Raw genomic sequence first — 20196 nt, 5'->3', positions numbered from 1 at the left:
CTTTTTATATGAAATCAAAGTCTCTTCAAAAAAATTTTTTTTTTTTATTATCTAAAACCGATGCTGACATAGGCCTTTCCTAGAAGTGAAGTAACATAAAGTGAACTTTGGAAAAGCAGGGGATACTTGTGGTTGTTCCTGGGGCTGTTTTAGCTCTTTTCAATCACCCATTGACTTTCTTGTCTTCCATTGAGATTGTGACTCTAGATGATTCCTCAGAGCGAAAAGCTTAATTTCTCTGAAGTCATGAGTGAAACGTGTATACAAGGGTGGTGAAAGCAAATGCTTGAAAGTGGCTTTGTGGGACGGGGTGTTTCTTCATCCCTGAACTGTTTCCTGGAGGCAGGTGTGTCCCAGAGGCAGCAGGTGTCACTGTGAGGCTACCTCCCTTTCTCTCTGACGCCCTTTCTCTCCTCTCCCAACTGTGGCTCGTTACTGGAGGAAGTACATGTGTGTACTTCTTTAGAGCAAGGTGACAGCTGTCATTGTTTACAGGAGGTCTGCTCTGTGCTTTCAGTGTTCAGACAGTTTATTGGGAATTCCATTTACTATATGGCAACTTTAAAAATGAAAATCATTAAGTTGGTGTTTTCCATCTTCCCCAGGACTCATGAGAGGCTGGCAGTGATCAGCACCAAACTTGAGGTGGAGAAAGAGCAGAACAAATCTTTACTCAGCACTCTTACCACGAGGCCAGTCCTGGAGCCCCCTTGTGTTGGAAATTTCAATAATCCTTTAGTGCTCAATGGAAATCTTACTCCAAGAGCAAACGTAGGTTTTTCTACCTCAATTCCACGCCCTTCGAATAACAGCATGGAGACTTACTTGACCAAGGTTAGTTCTATTATCTTTTTTTCACTGGGTTTCAGATTTTTGATATGAATGATCCTTGTTTTTAATTTGGTGAACCTCTGAGTTGTTTATTTGACTTAATGCACACTAAGTGAAAGTCATAATTAGCTGTGTTAATAAAAGAGACCTAGATAGTATATTCAAAAGCAGACATTACTTTGCTGACTAAGGTCCGCCTAGTCAAGGCTATGATTTTTCCTGTGGTCATGTATGGATGTGAGAGTTGGACTGTGAAGAAGGTTAAGCACCGAAGAATTGATGCGTTTGAACTGTGGTGTTGGAGAAGACTCTTGAGGGTCCCTTGGACTGCAAGGAGACCCAACCAGTCCATTCTGAAGGAGATCAGTCCTGGGATTTCTTTGGAAGGAATGATGCTAAAGCTGAAACTCCAGTACTTTGGCCACCTCATGCAAAGAGTTGACTCATTGGAAAAGACTCTGATGCTGGGAGGGATTGGGGGCAGGAGGAGAAGGGGACGACCCAGGTTGAGATGGCTGGATGGCATCATGGACTCGATAGACGTGAGTCTGGGTGAACTCTGGGAGATGGTGATGGACAGGGAGGCCTGGCATGCTGCGATTCATGGGGTCACAAAGAGTCGGACACAACTGAGTGACTGAACTGAACTGAACTGAATAAAGGAGACAGAAATTTTATGATTTTTTTGTCCCAGAGTTCTTGATTTTAAGAGATACTTACTAAATTATTAAATTTCTTGAAAAGCTGCATTGAAATCTACTTTAGAAATGAAATCTTACTGCCTAGTATCCAAAAGTATTCTTTCAGATGTTTCACTTCCTTTCTAGTTGATTTCAATTGGCAATGGTTCATAATCATTTCCAATCTCTGCTGTACCCAATGAAGTTTTTCTACCTCTAAAACAACAGAATGGGAAAGACTAGATATCTCTTCAAGAAAATTAGAGATACCAAGGGAACATTTCATGCAAAGATGGGCTCGATAAAAGACTGAAATGATATGGACCTAACAGAAGCAGAAGATACTAAGAAGAGATGGCAAGAATACACAGAAGAACTGTACAAAAAAGATCTTCACGACCAAGATAATCACAATGGTATGATCACTCACCTAGAGCCAGACGTCCTGGAATGTGAAGTCAAGTGGGCCTTAGAAAGCATCGCTATGAACAAAGCTAGTGGAGGTGATGAAATTCCAGTTAAGCTGTTTCAAATCCTGAAAGATGATGCTGTGAAAGTGCTGTACTCAATATGCCAGCAAATTTGGAAAACTCAGCAGTGGCCAGAGGACTGGAAAAGGTCAGTTTTCATTCCAGTCCCAAAGAAAGGCAATGCCAAAGAATGCTCAAACTACTGCACAATTGCACTCATCTCACACGCTAGTAAAGTAATGCTCAGTAAAGTAATGCTAGTAAAGTAATGGAGTAATTTTTCCAATTACTCCTTGGAAGAAAAGTTATGACCAACCTACTTAGCAGCAGCAGCAGCAGCAGATAGCATATTGAAAAGCAGAGACATTACTTTGCTAACAAAGGTCCGTCTAGTCAAGGCTATGGTTTTTCCAGTGGTCATGTATGGATGCGAGAGCTGGACTGTGAAGAAAGCTGAATGCTGAAGAATTGCTGCTTTTGAACTGTGGTGTTGGGTCCCTTGGACTGCAAGGACATCCTACCAGTCCATTCTGAAGGAGATCAGTCCTGGGATTTCTTTGGAAGGAATGATGCTAAAGCTGAAAGTACAGTACTTTGGCCACCTCATGCAAAGAGTTGACTCATTGGAAAAGACTCTGATGCTGGGAGGGATTGGGGGCAGGAAGAGAAGGGGACGACAAAGGATGAGATGGCTGGATGGCATCACCGACTCGATGGACGTGAGTTTGAGTGAACTCCGGGAGATGGTGATGGACAGGGAGGCCTGGCGTGCTGCGATTCATGGGGTCGCAAAGAGTCGGACATGACTGAGTGACTAAACTGAACTGAACTGAAGCATAAGTGAATCACTGGCATCTAAACACTAACCACATATGGATGTTTTTTGTTTAAAGGAATCCTAGATAAATCCTTTTTATGAATTAAATAAACTTATAATACTAAACCGAAACATTAATTTCTAGTTTTACCTTAACATTTTTTGTCATTTTGTTACATAAATCTTGTCATTTCTTACAAAAATTGTTATTTTACCTATAGCATTTTTATTTATAATTTAAAAAGACAATCTTGCTGAGCATTTGTAGAATATTTCTAGATTTGTATTTAATTCGAACATTTACAAATTATAAATGAAGCTCACTTTATCTCTATCTTGACATCACCTGGATGAATGGTATCTAAGATAGCAATGATGGGGAGTCTTTAAATTGCAACCAGTTTTCACTGTTATTTCACTGTTGTGATTAAAATATCCATTTCAGTCAGTGCACACAGGTTTATGGTTTTGATGGTGTTTTCCTGATGTTTGTGATGCACAGAAAAGTAGCCCTTGTTAAATGCAGTCTCAGCCTGTTTTCTCATTTGGCTTCTTGCCATCGTCGGAGAGCAATTAAGGTTTCTTTGACAGCACTGCATCTACGTTGGGTCTTGGTACTTGAGAGCTGTGAAACTGCAGGACGTGCTTTAGCTGTGTGGTCACAGTGGGCCTCCGAACACTTCATCACAAGTCAGATACTTCCCCACACAGGCCTAAGAGGAGGAAGCAAATGCTTGACCCCCATCCCAGGCTCAGGCTGCTTACTGCACACCCAAGTTCATGGTGCTGTGGGCACATACATCTTTTCAAAGTAGAGATTTGGAACCAAGCAAGCACTTTGGGAGAAGTTCCTTCTCCCAAACTCACCTGTTAGCTAAATCTCCTCACCTCTCATAAGGAGGGTAGGAGTATAAGTCCTCACCTTGAAACTTTTCTCCTTCAAGTTCCCTGTCATGTGTTTTTTAAAAATTTATGCTTTATAAATTAACTGTATCAACTGACTGCTACATATAGGAGTTTGACAATAATTTATTCTTGTTCTTGCCTTTAAAACATGATTTAGTTAGAAAGCTACCATGTCATGTCATGCCACAAGCATTATTAAACTATGTAAGAAGGTTTTACATGTTCATTTTCTCTGCATTATAGTTAAAAATTTATGTGTTTTTTTCTTAATCTGAGGAAGTAGCTGGCATAGGACTCTGGACTCAGTAAGAAAGTCATTGGCTTTGTTATTTCTTTTGTAGATTTACAAACTTTGCCTAAATCATGGCTCTCATACCTTAAAAAAGTTTTGTTTCGTTTTTTCCAAAGAAAACAACCTTTCTTTAAAAAAAAAAAAAAAAAAAAAACTTTTGTGTGGAACCATATTATATAAAAGTATAAAGCCTTTTAGCCAAAGGAGTGGCCAGAGGTCCTGCACTTGTGACTTCTCAGTTCCACAACCCTGCAGTGACCCCTGTGGGACCTTCCCCTTCTGTGGGAAGTAGTTCAGAAACTAACAGTTATGTGTTAATCCTTCTCACTACACACCTTTAGAATAAAAACTTGCTGGTACATTGTTTTCTTATGTATAATTTTCTCACCTTTCTGTGTTTTTGTTATATGGAAAAGTTTAAAGAAAATTGCAAATGTGTTCTCCTTAATAACATTCAACTCAAACTACTTCCTCGATTTGAACAGGATCCTCACCTAGAAATCAAAATAAAGGTCTCAGGAGTATGTATTTAGGGCAGGAGCTGTTAGGGGGAGAAGATGGTAATCTTGTGGGTCATTCCTAGGATCATGGGTCATTCTCTAATTCTTTGAAATTATGTGTACTCGATAGACTGATATTTTTTGTACTCTTTATCAGATTAAATAACATTCCATATATATGTTCTCTGTTATTTATAAGCAGAATAAGTAGGAATTTATTTTCTTGTATTTATGTGATTATTTTTCTACTTAAGTAATCTTCAAGTTAGGTCTAGTCTCTAAAAGTATTATTTAAATGTCACATTTAGTCAGCTGTATAACATTCCTATGATAATATCTCTTGCTTAACTTAAAGATAAATAATATTTGACTTATTTCAGATGCGGCAGGAGTTGGACAGGAGTATAACTAGAGAACTAAGAGAAGGTATGTTGCCAAAATGTATGAATTAAATTTAGACATTGATTTCTGAAATACACTGTAAACAATAAATGGCAATTCTTTCCATTGTTTGGATAACAGATGCTATGTTAAATGTTTTTTTCTTATGCATAGCTAATGAAAAATGTGAAAGCTTGAGCAGTCATAGTGAAAAATATTCTTCATTTATTCATCATGTTCCATAGTTTAAGAAAATCTCAAAAGGTCTATCTATTTCTATTTATTTCTGGCTGTATCCTTTCTCTACTACTGCCATCGCTGTGGAACTGTCCATCTGCACCCTGACACCATTCTAAGAAAGCATGGAGTTCATCAACGTCTCAAGTGTCTGGTAGTGGTTAAGGCTAGAACAGCCAGACTCAAGCAGTCATGTTTGTGTAGCTGTCACTTGGTGGGTGACTATAATTTCTGTGTGATTGACTTTGTCACTAGTTTATCTCTTGCCCTCAGGAAAAGCTCCAAACACCTGCATCAGTTTGGGTCCTTCCAAAGCAGTTGGCCTTATCTCTTTACCACCTTACTCTGTCCCTTAGCCGTGCAGCTAACCAGCCAGACTGTGTAGGATCCCACAGATTCGTTTCCTCACCTCTGGTCTTTGTACGTGCTTCTCCCCTGTCTCTTGTACTTTTTCCTGTCCTTCAGGTGGCTACTTCCATAGCACCTCCACTAAAAAGCTGGCAGGATTGACACAAAGCCGGCTATCCCTCCTGAGTGCTCCTTGTGCCATCTGGTATACCTGTCTTAGTATTTATGACTCCATATGGAAGTTGTCTGTTCATCTATTTTGACAGTTCATGGCATTGTCATTTCTCAGGGTGACTGGGTCACCTTCATCTTGTAATTCCAGTGTTTGTCACAGCACCTTAGCAGATAGTTATTGAGTAAATGAATAAAGAATGAGAAAGCCAGAAGCTCTGATACTCAGCCACATGTGGGACCGTGGGCTGATTGTATAATTGTAATCTTGTATTTTGTTTTCTGTCATCTATAGATAAGTTTCATTTTTCAGAGCACTTAGAAATATCTCAGATTTTTGTTTTTTTGGTGTTTTTTTTTTTTACTAATACTGAGTTAACTCAAGTATTTTAGATAAAAAATGTAATCCCTTTTCTTTCCAGCTGCTGCTGAATTTGAATCTGAGTCCTATGGATTGTCTCCTCTAGGAGCTACAGATGGATCAAATCTGTCTCAGGACCTGCTTTTGAAAACATCACAAGAATATGTACAGATTTTGAAGAAAAAATATATGATCTGAAAGATAAATAGTAAAAATTTCCCTTCTGGACTATTTTCATGACATTTTAGTTGTTTCTTGTTAAACATGAGAAAATCTTTATTAAAGGGAAATATTTTTGTGTATGATGAAAATTTATATGGTATTTTAAAAATACTACTTTTAAGTAGTATTAATACTACTTTTAAACAATAGTATCTAAGTACTTTTGATACTAAGTATTTTCTCTGCAGCTAACTTAAGTGATTTAAAAACCAGCACTGTTAAGTTTTCCATATTCAAAGTGAAAGCGTTAGTCACTCAGTCGTGTCTGACTCTGTGACCAATGGGCTGCAGCCCGCCAGCCTCCTCGGTGCTCCAGTATCTTGTGGGGTGAGCTCAAATTCATGTCCATTGGGTTGGTGATGCTCTCCAACCCTCTCATCCTCTGTTGTCCCCTTTCTCCTCCTGCCTTCCATCTTTCCCAGCATGAGGGTCTTTTCTGATGAGTTAGCTCTTCACATCAAGTGGCTGAAGTATTGGAGCTTCAGCCTCAACATCAGTCCTTCCAGTGAATATTCAGGATTGATTTCCTTTAGGATTGACTGGTTTAATCTCCTTGCAGTCCAAGGACTCTCAAGAGTCTACTCCCAACACCACAGTTCAAAAGCATTAATTCTTTGGCAGTCAGTTTCTTTATTGTACACCTCTCATATCCATACATGACTACTAGAAAATAGTGTATATATGTTAATCCCAGTCTCCTAATTTATCCTTCCCCACATGTTTCCCTTTTCATAATTTGACTTTGAGATCTTTTGAGTTGGTTTCTGTTGTGTAAATAAGCTTATTTTTATTAAATCTCACATGTAAGTGATGTGATACTTGTTTTTCTCTGTCTGAGTTACTTCACTTAGGATTGTAATTTCGAGATCCATCTGTGTTGCTGCAAATGGCATTATTATTTCTTTTTATGGCCGGGTAATATTCCGTTTTCGGTGTGTGTGTGTGTGTGTGTGTGTGTGTGTGTACCACCTCTTCTTTATCCATTCTTCTGGTGATGGACACTTAGGTTGCTTCAATGTCTTGGCTACTGTAAATAGTTCTGCAGCGAACACTGGGGTGCATGTACCTTTTTGAATTATGGTTTTCCCCAGATATATGCCCAAGACTGAGATTGCTGAATCATATGGCAACTCTATGTTTAGTTTTTAAAGAAATCTTTATAGAGTTTTCTACAGTGGGTGTACCTAGTTGCATTCCGTAAACAGTGTAGAAGGTTTCCCTTTTCTCCACACTTTCTCCAGCATTTATTGTTTGTATATTTTTTGATGATGGCTATTCTGATTGGTGTGAAATGATACCTTATTATAGTATTTCTGCATTTCTATAATAATTAGTGATGCGGAACATCCTTTCTGAGCGTCCCTCATGTGCTTTTTGGTCGTCTGTAGGTGTTCCTTACAGAAATATGTATTTCGATCTTATGCTCATGTTTTGATCAGGTTGTTTGTTTTCTGATATTGAGCTCTTTGAGCTGTTTGAATATGTTGGAGATTAATCCCTTGTCAATTGCATCATTTGCAAATATTCTGTGGGTTGTCATCTGTCTTGTTTACGATTTCCTGCACTGTGCAAAAGCTTTTACGTTTAATTATATCCCATTTGCTTATTTCTGTTTTTATTTTCATTAAGAGGTGGATGAAAAAAGATCCTGCTGTAAGTTATGTCAGAGTGTGTCCTGCCTATATTCTCCTCTGCGTTTTACAGGACGTGTCTTATATTTAGGTGTTTAGTCCATTTTGAGTTTATTTTTGTGTATGATGTTAGGGAGTGTTCTAATTTCCTTCTTATATATGTAGCTGTTGAGTTTTCTCAGCACCACTTATTGAAGGGGCTGTGTTTTCTCCTTTGTATAGTCTTGCCTCCTTTATCCTAGATTAATTGACCACAGGTACGTATATTTCTCTCTGGACTTTCTGTCTTGTTCCATTGATCATTCAGTATATTTCTGTTTTTGTGCTAGTACTATGTTTTGATTACTGAAGCTTGCAGAGTAGTCTGCAGTCAGGGTACCTGATTCTGTCGGCTCTTGCTTTTCTTTCTCAAGATTGCCTTGTCTATTTGGGGTCTTTTGTTTCCATACACACTGTAAAATTTTTTGTTCTAGTTGTGTGAAAAGTGCCATTGGTAATTCGATAGAAATTGCACTGAATCTGTAGATTGCTTTGGATACTATAGTTATTTTGACAGTTACACAGTTATAATGTCACTTTCATTTCTGTATTTCAGTTTCCTCTCTTTCCTCCTTAGTTTAGGTAAGGGTTTATTGATATTGTTTGTTTCTTTCAGGAAATGAACTTATAGATGTTGCATATGAGCACTGGGCAGTCTGGCACGCCAAGCCTCTGTGCACACGGGCAATGTGTTTAGAGGTGTCGCTTAGCAACGATCATTCTGGGATGAAAGATTCCAAACCGTTGAGCTTCCCAACTGGGAGGTTGTGGCGGGACCACTCTGACTTATCTGTAGCGCTTGTGTTGGGTTTAGGGGACTGTGAAGAGCCGAGGGAGAGGTGAGGTGTGTTTGGAGTCCGTAGGCTCTGTGATGAAGAAGATTTTTGGCTTCGGGAGTAAGAAGGGTGTGTCGCCCTTTGGCTCCTCCATCAGTCCTGGGAGAGACGGTGGTCATGGAATCAACTTCCAGCCCGGGTACCGCATCCGAGACAAAGACCTCAGGAAGATCCACAAAGCTGCCGTTGTGGGCAACGTAGCCAAAGTGGAGCATGTTCTGTTGTTTGGAAAAAATGGCCTGAACGACAGGGACAAGATGAACAGGTAAGCGGGGTGGAAGGGCCTGGCAGAGATCCCCTCCTGTGAGTTTCCCCTCCAAGGCTCCTGGATACCTTCCTGGGATCCAGCCCCCTGCAGACTTTATAGGCGGCAAAAAGCCCTAGCTGGTTTTGGACTCACTTATAATTCCCCTTATAGAGCTTTCCTGATAGTTTTGAAGTCATTTAACTGAATGTCGGTAATCACAGAAATGAAATGAAACATGAATAGCGTCTGTTTTTCCTTTCTTCCTCCTACTTTTTATTTGCATGGGTTAGCATGATGTACTCATGAGTAAAACCTCTCAAGTTATATAGCCTTCAAGAAATCTCCTGAGCCGCCTGGCTCTCACATTTTTTCTCATGTGATTTATGAAAGCACTTCTTCATGGATCGCCTATTGTGGATCATGGCAGTGGACAGATTTCTGATGTTGTCAATATCTTATTTTGAATGTATACATTTTTTATACCATAAGGTTATATATTACAGAAAACTGCATAGTGAGCAAAATAATTCCCATGCCAGATCAACTTCTGGATTAAAAATCCTTCAGATACAATTCAATATCCATTTTATGTCAGCATACACTTAGGTATATGTGTTCTTTGCTGAGGGACCTTAGAAGACAGCTTTGAAGTAGGCAGCTGGCTGTGTCCTTGAATAGGAAGGCATGTTCTTAGGATATATGGTCTTTCTATGTTTAAACCAAATCAGTATTTCATGGTTTTAAAGATTTTGGGTTACATATGCTGCCTTTAATTGTTGTGGTGAAATTAAAAGTTTTGTATAGTAGAGGAAGATTTGCCTTTCTAGATATCAAAATGTGCTATAAGTGCCCACAAAGTGTTCATTTATTAACAACTGAAAAGATGGATAAATGAATGGAACAGAATGCCCAAACACCCGAATGTATGTAAAACTTTACAACTTGAAAATGATGACCTTTCCTGTGAGAAATGATAAACTGTGTGTAGATGGTGGAGAAATAACCTGGTAAAAGAGAAAAGTAACTCAATTTTTATCTCACCAAAAAGTTTCAGATAGAGTATGGATCAAACATTTCAAACATGCACAGTGAGAAAAGTACCAGAATAAAACTCAGATTCCTATTTATACATTTTTTTATCTGCTGACAGAGACCTTCTGTTTTTTCTATTTCTACTGTTTCTTAACCTTAATTTTTTTAATTGGAGAATAATTGCTTTACATTGTTGTGTTGTTTCCTGCTGTATAACATCATAAATCAGTTGTAAGTATACATATATCCCCTTCCTTGTGAGCATCCCTCCCACCCCAAAGACCTTTCTAAGAATGATTTCAAAAGTAATTATTCTGGAGTTTCCTGGATTTCGGCACAAAAAAGAAAAAGAAAAGAAATCTGGATATTGATTTAACATTTTAACAACACAAAAAATTTAAAACTCTCTGTAGATCAAGCTGTCTGTAGGCAAGTTGGATAGCAGACAGGGCTTGTCTTTTTGGCACTAATAGGAATGTGGCACAGATAAAAATGGTTTCTCACTTTCAATTTTTTTTAGAATTTTTTTTGAGGATTGATATTTTCTGACAACTTTCAGCCTTTTCAGAAGTCAAGGGAATCTAGGGAGTTCCTTGGTCGTCCAGTGGTTAAGACTCACTGCTGTGGGCCCAGGGTTCGATACCTGGTGGGGGAACTAAAATCCTGCCAGCTACCGGGATGTATTGTACAACATGGGGAATATAGCAAATATCGTATAATAACTTTAAATGGAGTATGACCTATGAAAATTGTGAATCACTATGTTGGGTACCTGTAATATATAATAATATGTAATATGCATCATCTGTACTTTAATTAAAAAGAAGCAACGTTAGAGAGAAAGACCTTATGGTGATTAGATCAACAGGAAAACTGAGAAATGTGCAAACAAAAATGCTACCAATTATAGTTGTATAGACATTGTGAATTATAAATTTCATTCCAATGTCAGAGACATTAAAATGTCAGAAAATGAACGTATTAGAATCGTTGAAGTACAGTGTTGTCTCTAATCCTCAAAATGTGTCTGCAGAGGAGGTGTGATATCCTTTGACTTCACTGAGATGTTGTCCTTATAAAATAGTAGTAATAGTAATAATTATGATTATATCACCTAACAGTTACTGAGCTGTTACCTGTGCCAGGAACGGTTCTAAACCCTTTGCACGGATCTCACTGAAGCATCGCAGTGCTGTCCTGTGAGAGAACTACTTCTCTCTCTCCATTTTGTTGATGAGGAAACTGAGGCACAGAGAGGCTGAGCTACAGCTAAGTGACAGAGTGAAAGTCAAATTCAAACCCAAGTTGAGCTGAATCTCAAGGTCATGGTCATTCAATTCAAGTAAATTGTTCTTTCATTACTGTGTTAAGAAGAGCTAATGCTAATATATAATGTTCTTTCTCCAGAAGGAAACGAAATATTTGTTTTAGAGCAATAGGAATAGCATGCTACTGAATGTCTCAATCACAGGAACAATTGTTTTGAAGCAGTAACACTACAGTTTCCCGAAACCTCCTCTTGCTTTCATAGGACTGCGCTCCACTTGGCCTGTGCCAATGGCCATTCAGCGGTGGTCACTCTGCTCCTGGAGAGAAAATGCCTGCTTAACCTCTGTGACAATGAAAACAGGACCGCACTGATGAAGGTATGGGGCAGTGAACCGTGTCCACACGAGGTAGATGTGATTTAAGTACTGAGAGTAAAGTGAATTCATCTATTTAGATATAGCAAACCGGTGAAGCTTGTGGACTGTTTACTTTGAATTCCTAGAATTTACACTCTGTTTCTTGGCACAACACTGACAGGCAGTAGAGTGCCAAGAAGAGGAGTGTGCGACTCTTCTGCTGGAGCATGGTGCCGACCCAAATGTCGTGGATGTCAGTGGGAACACCGCTCTTCACTATGCTGTCTTTTGCCAGAATATATCACTTGCAGCAAAGCTGCTTTCCTGTGACGCCAATATAGAAGCCAGGAACAAGGTATATCTCAACCAACTTTATTTACAAAATATTTGCAAAGCATTTTTTTAAACTAGAAGTGTTTTATTTCTAACTATGTAAATAGGTAAACTGAATAGTGTCCATCAAGCCCTGTTACCATGGAAACAACTCCAAAGCTGCTGCAGGGGGTGGGGAAAATGTTGGAGCCCACAGAGAGGGCAAAGCTCTGTCTCCCAGCCAGCCGTCTACCCCAGAAGGAAGATTTCCCATCAGAACGTGCCCGGGAGTGGGTGGTAGGCTCAGAGCCCACAAATGATGAAGGCCTGGGGGGAATGAAGCAACGTGAGGAGTGGCTGCTTCCAGGGGCTCAGGGAATGGGTGGGTGCCCCTTTGGGTGGGTGGGTGCCCCTTTGGGTGGGTGGGAGGAGAAAGGAGACCCAGTGCCCATGAGGGGGAGCAGGGTGAGTGCAAGTGGGCCTGGGAGGCAGCAGGCCTGGAGCCCTGAGCCCTCCAGGACCCTGGTTCTGAGATCCGGCCAAGAGGGTCAGGTCATGTTTGACTCCCAGCAAGGGCATTCACTTGTGCTGGTGACCGCTTGGTTCGTGATGTACACCTCGGGGTCTTCCGCGCTCAGCCCCGGGGAGCTGCTTGGTGGGGCTGCATCTGTGCGTGTGGAGCAGGTGATGGCGAAGCCGCCGCTCGTTCTTTCTCCAGGACACATGTGACGTCCTGCAGCTGCAGCCCCACCAGGAACGCCCTCCACTCTCACAGGTGGGCTCAGTTTTCCGTGTTTGGAAGCTGCAGCCTTCCCTGAGTGAAAGTATTTTGAAAGAACCAAATTGTCTAAGATTTCACTTTATACATATTTCTAAAGAAGTATTAGAGAGCAAAGCGTTCATTCATGTGTTTATGGCAGATATTTGTGGTAACACTGCACTTGTTAAAGGCAGAACTTTTTCCAAATATATTCCCCCACTCAAGTTGGGTTTTTTTTCCCTAATTAGTCTAAAGTAACACAGTGAAACAAAATTTCCCTCTGAAGTAGACTTTGTCTTAAAATTAAAACATAACAAAAGCGTTTTACAACATAATAGAAATCTTGCTGCTGTTAACAAATTCCCATTTTATGGAAAATGATTTATATAAATATGATTTCTGTCTCTTAGCCCAAGTCTTAAGAGGGTAAAAGGAAAGGAAAAGGAGCAAGCAAGTGAAAAATGCAAGTGAAGTTGGAATTTTGGCAATTGGAAAATACCAAGAAGAGGATTTATTTATCTTAATATTTATTTATTTGGCTGTGCTGGGCTTAGTTTCAGCATGCAGGATCTAGTTTCCTGACTAGGGCTTGAACCCAGGCCCCCATTCCTGGGAGCACTGAGACCCAGCCACTGCACCACCACGGAATCCCGAGGTTTTAGTTTTTGCTTTTTATTCCCTTCAGTTTATATATTTCTGTAAGGTGCTTTTCAGTTTTCAGGGATAATAGCTGTTATTTTAAGAAAGAGAGTGAGTGAATTGTAAATTTGCCTAGATACCAGTTTTAGGAAGACTCTGAGGAAATCAGACTGGCAGTGAACAGGTGGCAATTAAGTGGGAAATAAGAGAGAAGAACAAATAATTAACTAACATCTTATCCTATTCTGGCAGAAACAGCCATTTAGATAAGAGTCTAGAGTCTGCTCTCCAATCTAGAATGTCTTTATGGAAAGTAAGGGGTCTATAAATAATGAGATCAGGTTGCCTTTTGAGTTTACCAGTCCCTGTTCTAACCCTGTTTACTGAAGAAAATAAAAGAATTTCCAGTTTTGATGACTCTTACCTCTTACACTTTTCTTTTTTTTCAAATCCTCAAGTAATAGAAGGAATTGGCCTTGTGGGTAAGAGAGATGAGACTGGTGTGGTTATTGCACTTATTCTTGCTAGATTGTGCTGGTGAACTGCAATCACTTGGGAAAACATATTTAAAAAAATTTATAAGCCTAGGCTGTTCTCTGAAGATTTTGGCTGAATAGATCAAGGAAGGCTTGGATGTGTGTATTTAGAATTATTTCCTTGAGATTCTGATACAGTCCTTGATGAAAAACTATGGAGTGAATAAGTATAATTTCTAAATGCACCTATCTGAAAGAAGAGTAATCTCTAAAGAGTTGGAGTTTGATAAATGCTAGGTACTTCCATCAGCTCCCTCCTTTCCAACAATATTAGCCTTGACTTTTTCTCTGCCCCTGTGATTGAGAAGTTAAAATATTATTGGAAATATCTATTGGCTTGAACAATAACTCCTTTTCCTTCCAACCACTAATCATTCAGTGGCACTCCAGAAGTCTTTAGAGATTTGCTCATGGCGAAGTCACTTCATCTGTAGAGTCTGAGCCTTTAAGGATTTTGCACCTTCTCTTATGATCACTAGGTCATTAGGTCAACGGATGTTTGTTAGCAACAGGGTTTTCCTGACTGCGGTAATAATAACTCATGAGCTTTTTTTGGTGTCATCTGCAGGACAGACTCTTGCAGTGTGTCTGTTAGATTTGCTGACCCCTGGCATAAGCAGATGAGAGCTTTAAAATCCATGAAGTTAGTAACAGTACAGATGGGAACTGTTTTAATAATTTAGTTTGAGCAGTCTTAGGACCTCATTATCCATTTGATTAACAATCTAGAGGAATTCTGGAGACAGATTGTAGTTTCAGCAGGCAGTGGAAACATTCTTGATGTGTGAGTTATGAGCCTTTTTAAAAGAATTTATTTTTAATTGAGTTATGAGTCTTAATAGCCATATTTATTACATATTGGGACCCATGTTTTTTGTGAAACATATGATGCTAAAGAAAGGAAAGGTTTCACATACAAGTATTTGCTTTATATCTACCTGTTTGGAAACAGTCAACGTGAAACCACAAGTGGGCCATAGACCAGACGTGGCCCTTGGGTATGTTTTGTTTAGTTGACACACTGAGTCAGCATTTAAAATTTAGGAGACACATGCAGAAGTCTGCAGTTCAGGCTTCTCCAAAAACCAAATCTGGTCCCCCTTGCCCATCCTACTCTTTGGTCAGCGTGCAGGGCCACCCCTTCGATTATGGGGCATGTGTTCTTGGGTTTACTGGCCTCACCTGGCTTTTTCACTTACTCAGTTCACCAGCTTTTCCTCCATAAGCATTTGAGTTTCCAAGTTTTGTTTTATAGTTTATTTTGATAAATATTTCAAGGTTTTAAAGACAATCTAAGTAGTCATCGATTTCATATTTTGAAAAGATCTCTTAAGAATGGGATTGAATTTTTCGAATTAGAATTTTTAAGTTGATTGTGGTGGTTTCGCACTGAATAATTCTCAGAAACACACAAGATTATGAGAGAGAGAGCAGGGAGAGCTTACAGAAGAGCAACTCCCCAAGAAAATGCTGAGCGTATTTTTATTGGTAACTTATCTTGTAATCTTTAACTAAGAGCAGTAAAGCAAGACAAAGACCAGAGTTTGGGGATTCTGGAAGCTTCCTCCTGGAGGTCTGGAGGTAATCACATGAGAGTCATCAAGAAAAGTCTTTGAAGATAAGGTGGGGGTGGGGTCATTTTGCATGCAGATAGCATCTGGCTAATGCTGACCTGTCTTGGGGGGGTGAGTCCGGGAAGAGCAAGCAAGGAGGAGAGAATGAGTAAGATTAAATTCCAGGAGACATTTCTGAGAAAGCAGGTAAAACATGGTTCCCACATTTGGGTTTTTTTTTTTTTTTTTTTATGGAACGCTTCACGAATTTGCGTGTCATCTTTGCGCAGGGGCCATGCTAATCTTCTCTGTATCGTTCCAATTTTAGTATATATGCTGCCGAAGTGAGCACCACATTTGGTTTTTTGAAAGAAAAAAAAAAGTTTTCTGCCCGCATGTTCATATAGACAATAGTATTCCCACTGGACTGTCTGTAAACCTTATGAGTTTACTCATGGTCATTCTTGGATAGGTTATGCATGCTACAGTTCAGTTCACTTCAGTCGCTCAGTCGTGTCTGCCTCTTTGCAAGCCCATGAATCGCAGCACGCCAGGCCTCCCTGTCCATCACCAACTCCCGGAGTTCACTCAGACTCACGTCCATCGAGTCCGTGATGCCATCCAGCCATCTCATCCTCTGACTTCCCCTTCTCCTCCTGCCCCCAATCCCTCCCAACATCAGAGTCTTTTCCAATGAGTCAACTCTTCGGATGAGGTGGCCAAAGTACTGTACTTTCAGCTTTAGCATCATTCCTTCCAAAGAAATCCCAGGGCTGATCTCCTTCAGAATGGACTGGTTGGATCTCCTTGCAGTTCAAGGGACTCTCAAGAGTCTTCTCCAACACCGCAGTTCAAAAGCATCAATTCTTTGGCGCTCAGCCTTCTTCACAGTCCAACTCTCACATCCATACATGACCACAGGAAAAACCATAGCCTTGACTAGACGGACCTTAGTCGGCAAAGTAATGTCTCTGCTTTTGAACATGCTATCTAGGTTGGTCATAACTTTTCTTCCAAGGAGTAAGCGTCTTTTAATTTCATGGCTGCAATCACCATCTGCAGTAATTTTGGAGCCCCCCAAAATAAAGTCTGACACCCTTTCCACTGTTTCCCCATTTATTTCCCATGAAGCGATGGGACTGGATTCCATGATCTTCGTTTTCTGAATGTTGAGCTTTAGGCCAACTTTTTCACTCTCCACTTTGACTTTCATCAATAGGCTTTTTAGTTCCTCTTCACTTTCTGCCATAAGGGTGGTGTCATCTGCATATCTGAGGTTATTGATATTTCTGGCGGCAATCTTGATTCCAGCTTGTGTTTCTTCCAGTCCAGCGTTTCTCATGATGTACTCTGCATATAAGTTAAATGAGCAGGGTGACAATATACAGCCTTGACGTAATCCTTTTCCTATTTGGAACCAGTCTGTTGTTCCATGTCCAGTTCTAACTGTTGCTTCCTGACCTGCATATAGGTTTCTCAAGAGGCAGGTCAAGTGATCTGGTATTCGCATCTCTTTCAGAATTTTCCACAGTTTATTGTGATCCACGCAGTCAAAGGCTTTGGCATAGTCAAGAAAGCAGAAATAGATGTTTTTCTGGAACTCTCTTGCTTTTTCCATGATCCAGCGGATGTTGGCAATTTGATCTCTGGTTCCTCTGCCTTTTCTAAATCCAGCTTGAACATCAGGAAATTCACGGTTCACATATTGCTGAAACCTGGCTTGGAGAATTTTGAGCATTACTTTACTAGCATGTGAGATGAGTGCAATTGTGCAGTAGTTTGAGCATTCTTTGGCATTGCCTTTCTTTGGGATTGGAATGAAAACTGACCTTTTCCAGTCCTGTGGCCACTGCTGAGTTTTCCAAATTTGCTGGCATATTGAGTGCAGCACTTTCACAGCATCATCTTTCAGGATTTGAAAAAGCTCAACTGGACTTCCATCACCTCCACTAGCTTTGTTCATAGTGATGCTTTCTAAGGCCCACTTGACTTCACATTCCAGGATGTCTGGCTCTAGATTAGTGATCACATCATCATGATTATCTTGGTCGTGAAGATCTTTTTTGTACAGTTCTTCTGTGTATTCTTGCCACCTCTTCTTAATATCTTCTGCTTCTGTGAGGTCCAGACCATTTCTGTCCTTGATCGAGCCCGTCTTTGCATGAAATGTTCCCTTGGTATCTCTAATTTTCTTCAAGAGATCTCTAGTCTTTCCCATTCTGTTCTTTTCCTCTATTTCTTTGCATTGATCACTGAAGAAGGCTTTCTTATCTCTTCTTGCTATTCTCTGGAACTCTGCATTCAGATGCTTATATCTTTCCTTTTCTCCTTTGCTCTTCGCTTCTCTTCTTTTCACAGCTATTTGTAAGGCCTCCTCAGACAGCCATTTTGCTTGTTTGCATTTCTTTTCCATGGGGATGGTCTTGATCCCTGTCTGCTGTACAATGTGACGAACCTCATTCCATAGTTCATCAGGCACTCTATCTATCAGATCTAGGCCCTTAAATCTATTTCTCTATTTCTCCACTGTATAATCATAAGGGATTTGATTGTCCAGTCAAGAATACTGGAGTGGGTTGCCATTTCCTTCTCCAGGGAATCTTCCCAACCCGGGGATCAAACCCAGGTCTCCCTCATTGGAAGCAGACGCTTTAACCTCTGAGCCACCAGGGAAGCCGCTATGCGTGCTACAGATAATATATATTTCTGCCTCAGCATTGTTCCTAAAATATGCAGGTGATTTAGTAGCTAAATGAAACCCAGACCCCCTGCATTGGGAGCTCAAGTCTTAGCCGCTGAACCACTAGCGAAGGCCCAGAGGAGGAGCGTATTAAAGAGAAAGAAGGTGGACAGGGGGAGGAGGAGGGGGCTCCCTTTTATTTACCTTCTGAGTTATATGTTTCAGTTCAGAGAATCTATTGCACGATTTTAATTTCAGTTTAAAAATAGGTTAACTGTGTACATTGGAAATGGTTTTCCCTGTTTTACAGGATAACCTCACACCGCTGTTACTTGCTATAACTGAAAAGAGAGAACAAATGGTGGAGTTTTTAGTAAAAAAAGGAGCAAATACACATACGGTTGGTAACTTGAAAAGGTACAGTTGTTCTTTTTCTTTTTAAAAACCTTAGTGCTGTTCTAGGGTGGTAATACCAAGGTTAAATGAATAAGAGGATTTGTTTGTGATCAACACATCATCACTTAGGTAGAAAATCAATTTTTCTGACTGGGAATTATGAACAACAGTGTATAGCAGGAATATATAGCAGGATTCCTATTCTTTATAATATTGACTAATGTCATATGCAACCTGTCTTTTTTGTGTTTTGGTCCATCTTATAGTAGCTGAGGGATTTCATATTAGTTTTATTAGCTTTATAAAATATTGATTCTGCTTTTTAGTTTACCTTATGACAGTATTGAATTTCTTAATTCTTTTAAATAATTCTTTAACCTCTACTTTGTATATATATATATTTTTAAAAGATGCATACCACACATAAAGGACTTGATTTTGTCTTTTGGATAACTCTTTGCATTAAATTACGTTCTTTGAAGAATGCTGATATTATTAGTTTGTAAAAGAGTCAGATACAACTTAACAACTAAACAATAACAGCAACGAAAAAGTCATTATTAATCACTGTCACCAGATCCTGTGGGCTCATCAGTTTTTATCCTTTTTCATTTCTAGTACATTTTGATGTTTTCATTTTTAATGCAACTAAAAGGAAGAAAGACAGCTTTAATTGGATAAACAGTTCCTTTAACAATGAGAAGTCAGAGGTAGATGGTACAGATGAAAATGATGGGCTTTAGATTCAGACTGGGTTCAATTCCTAGCTTTCCTGCCTGTTAGGGGTATGACCCTAACATTACTTATCATTGGGCACGTTACTTATCATCAGCAAATAAGTTTCCTGATACAAAAAGTGAATAGTAATGCATCTTTCAAAGTTGGCTATGTGTAAGAAAGATTTTATATATAGTTTTTTCATTTAGTGCCTAGCACATGCTTGTCAACATCATTAACTGCCACCATAACTGTTTTTATTCCCATTATTGTTAAAATTTTTGTTTTAATCCTGCAAGTAGCCTTTCCTTAACCCAACCTCTAGCTGACTTTGAAGCCTAATATATCAGACTAAGGAGGAAATGGGGAATTCATCCCTTAAATAGTCACCTGACTCAGATAAGTGACCTCAACATTGTTTTTTGTCCATCAAGGACTTTATTATTTAAAAAAAAAAAAATATTTATTTATTTGGCTGTGTGGGGGTCCTAATTTTGGGGACTTCTTAGTTGCAGCATGTGGGATCAAGTTCTCTGACCAGAGGTGGAACCTGGGCCCCCTGCATTGGGAACATGGAGTCTTAGCCACTGGCCCACGAGGGAAGTCCCCATCAGGGACTTTTGAAATAGTAACTGCTGCTGCGTGCCATCCCAGTGGGACAGGAGGCCTCTTTTCCATCCCTTCATTTTAACCTTGGAGGTAATTTACAAAGATGAACACGAGCCTGTAAATTGTCAGTTCTCCATGGAAAGGCAAGATGTAAACTTGGTAAAGTGTATGAAATTAGTTGTTTAAGTAAGTTAAACTCAACTTCCTGAGGCTGAAGTCATCTCTCTGTTGTTTTAGAACAGCCCTCATGCTTGCTGTCAGTTATGGATTAGCAAATGTAGTTGGTCTTCTTCTTCAGCAAGGTGTTGACATCTTTTCTCAAGATGTTTTTGGATGGAGTGCAGAAGACTATGCTATTATTAGTGGCT

At 39.7% G+C, this 20196-nt stretch overlaps 2 protein-coding genes and 1 non-coding gene across 4 annotated transcripts in view; 2 read left to right on the top strand and 1 right to left on the bottom strand.

Moving 5' to 3' along the window:
- LOC138091446 (ankyrin repeat domain-containing protein 26-like) overlaps nucleotides 1–6192 on the top strand; it is a 71123-nt gene extending 64931 nt beyond the window's left edge. For both annotated transcript variants that reach the window (XM_068987273.1, XM_068987272.1), the window contains exons 32-34: nucleotides 606–834; nucleotides 4877–4922; nucleotides 6056–6192. In XM_068987273.1, the coding sequence (XP_068843374.1) occupies nucleotides 606–834; nucleotides 4877–4922; nucleotides 6056–6192 (412 nt within the window). The remainder of the gene's footprint in view (nucleotides 1–605; nucleotides 835–4876; nucleotides 4923–6055) is intronic.
- A 2565-nt stretch (nucleotides 6193–8757) lies between these two features.
- The window catches only part of LOC138091634 (ankyrin repeat domain-containing protein 26-like), a 55885-nt gene continuing 44446 nt past the window's right edge, over nucleotides 8758–20196 (top strand). The window contains exons 1-4 of the mRNA XM_068987551.1: nucleotides 8758–8987; nucleotides 11533–11647; nucleotides 11808–11981; nucleotides 18417–18523. Of these exons, the coding sequence (XP_068843652.1) occupies nucleotides 8758–8987; nucleotides 11533–11647; nucleotides 11808–11981; nucleotides 18417–18523 (626 nt within the window). The remainder of the gene's footprint in view (nucleotides 8988–11532; nucleotides 11648–11807; nucleotides 11982–18416; nucleotides 18524–20196) is intronic.
- LOC138091951 (U6 spliceosomal RNA) lies at nucleotides 15672–15778 on the bottom strand. Its single transcript, XR_011145976.1, has one exon. It is a non-coding gene; the product is annotated as a U6 spliceosomal RNA (small nuclear RNA).

This window comes from Capricornis sumatraensis, chromosome 15 (genome assembly GCF_032405125.1).
Source record: "Capricornis sumatraensis isolate serow.1 chromosome 15, serow.2, whole genome shotgun sequence".
Lineage (NCBI taxonomy): Eukaryota > Metazoa > Chordata > Mammalia > Artiodactyla > Bovidae > Capricornis > Capricornis sumatraensis.
Note: the sequence above shows the minus strand (reverse complement) of the source record. Positions and strands in the feature narration are given on the sequence as shown.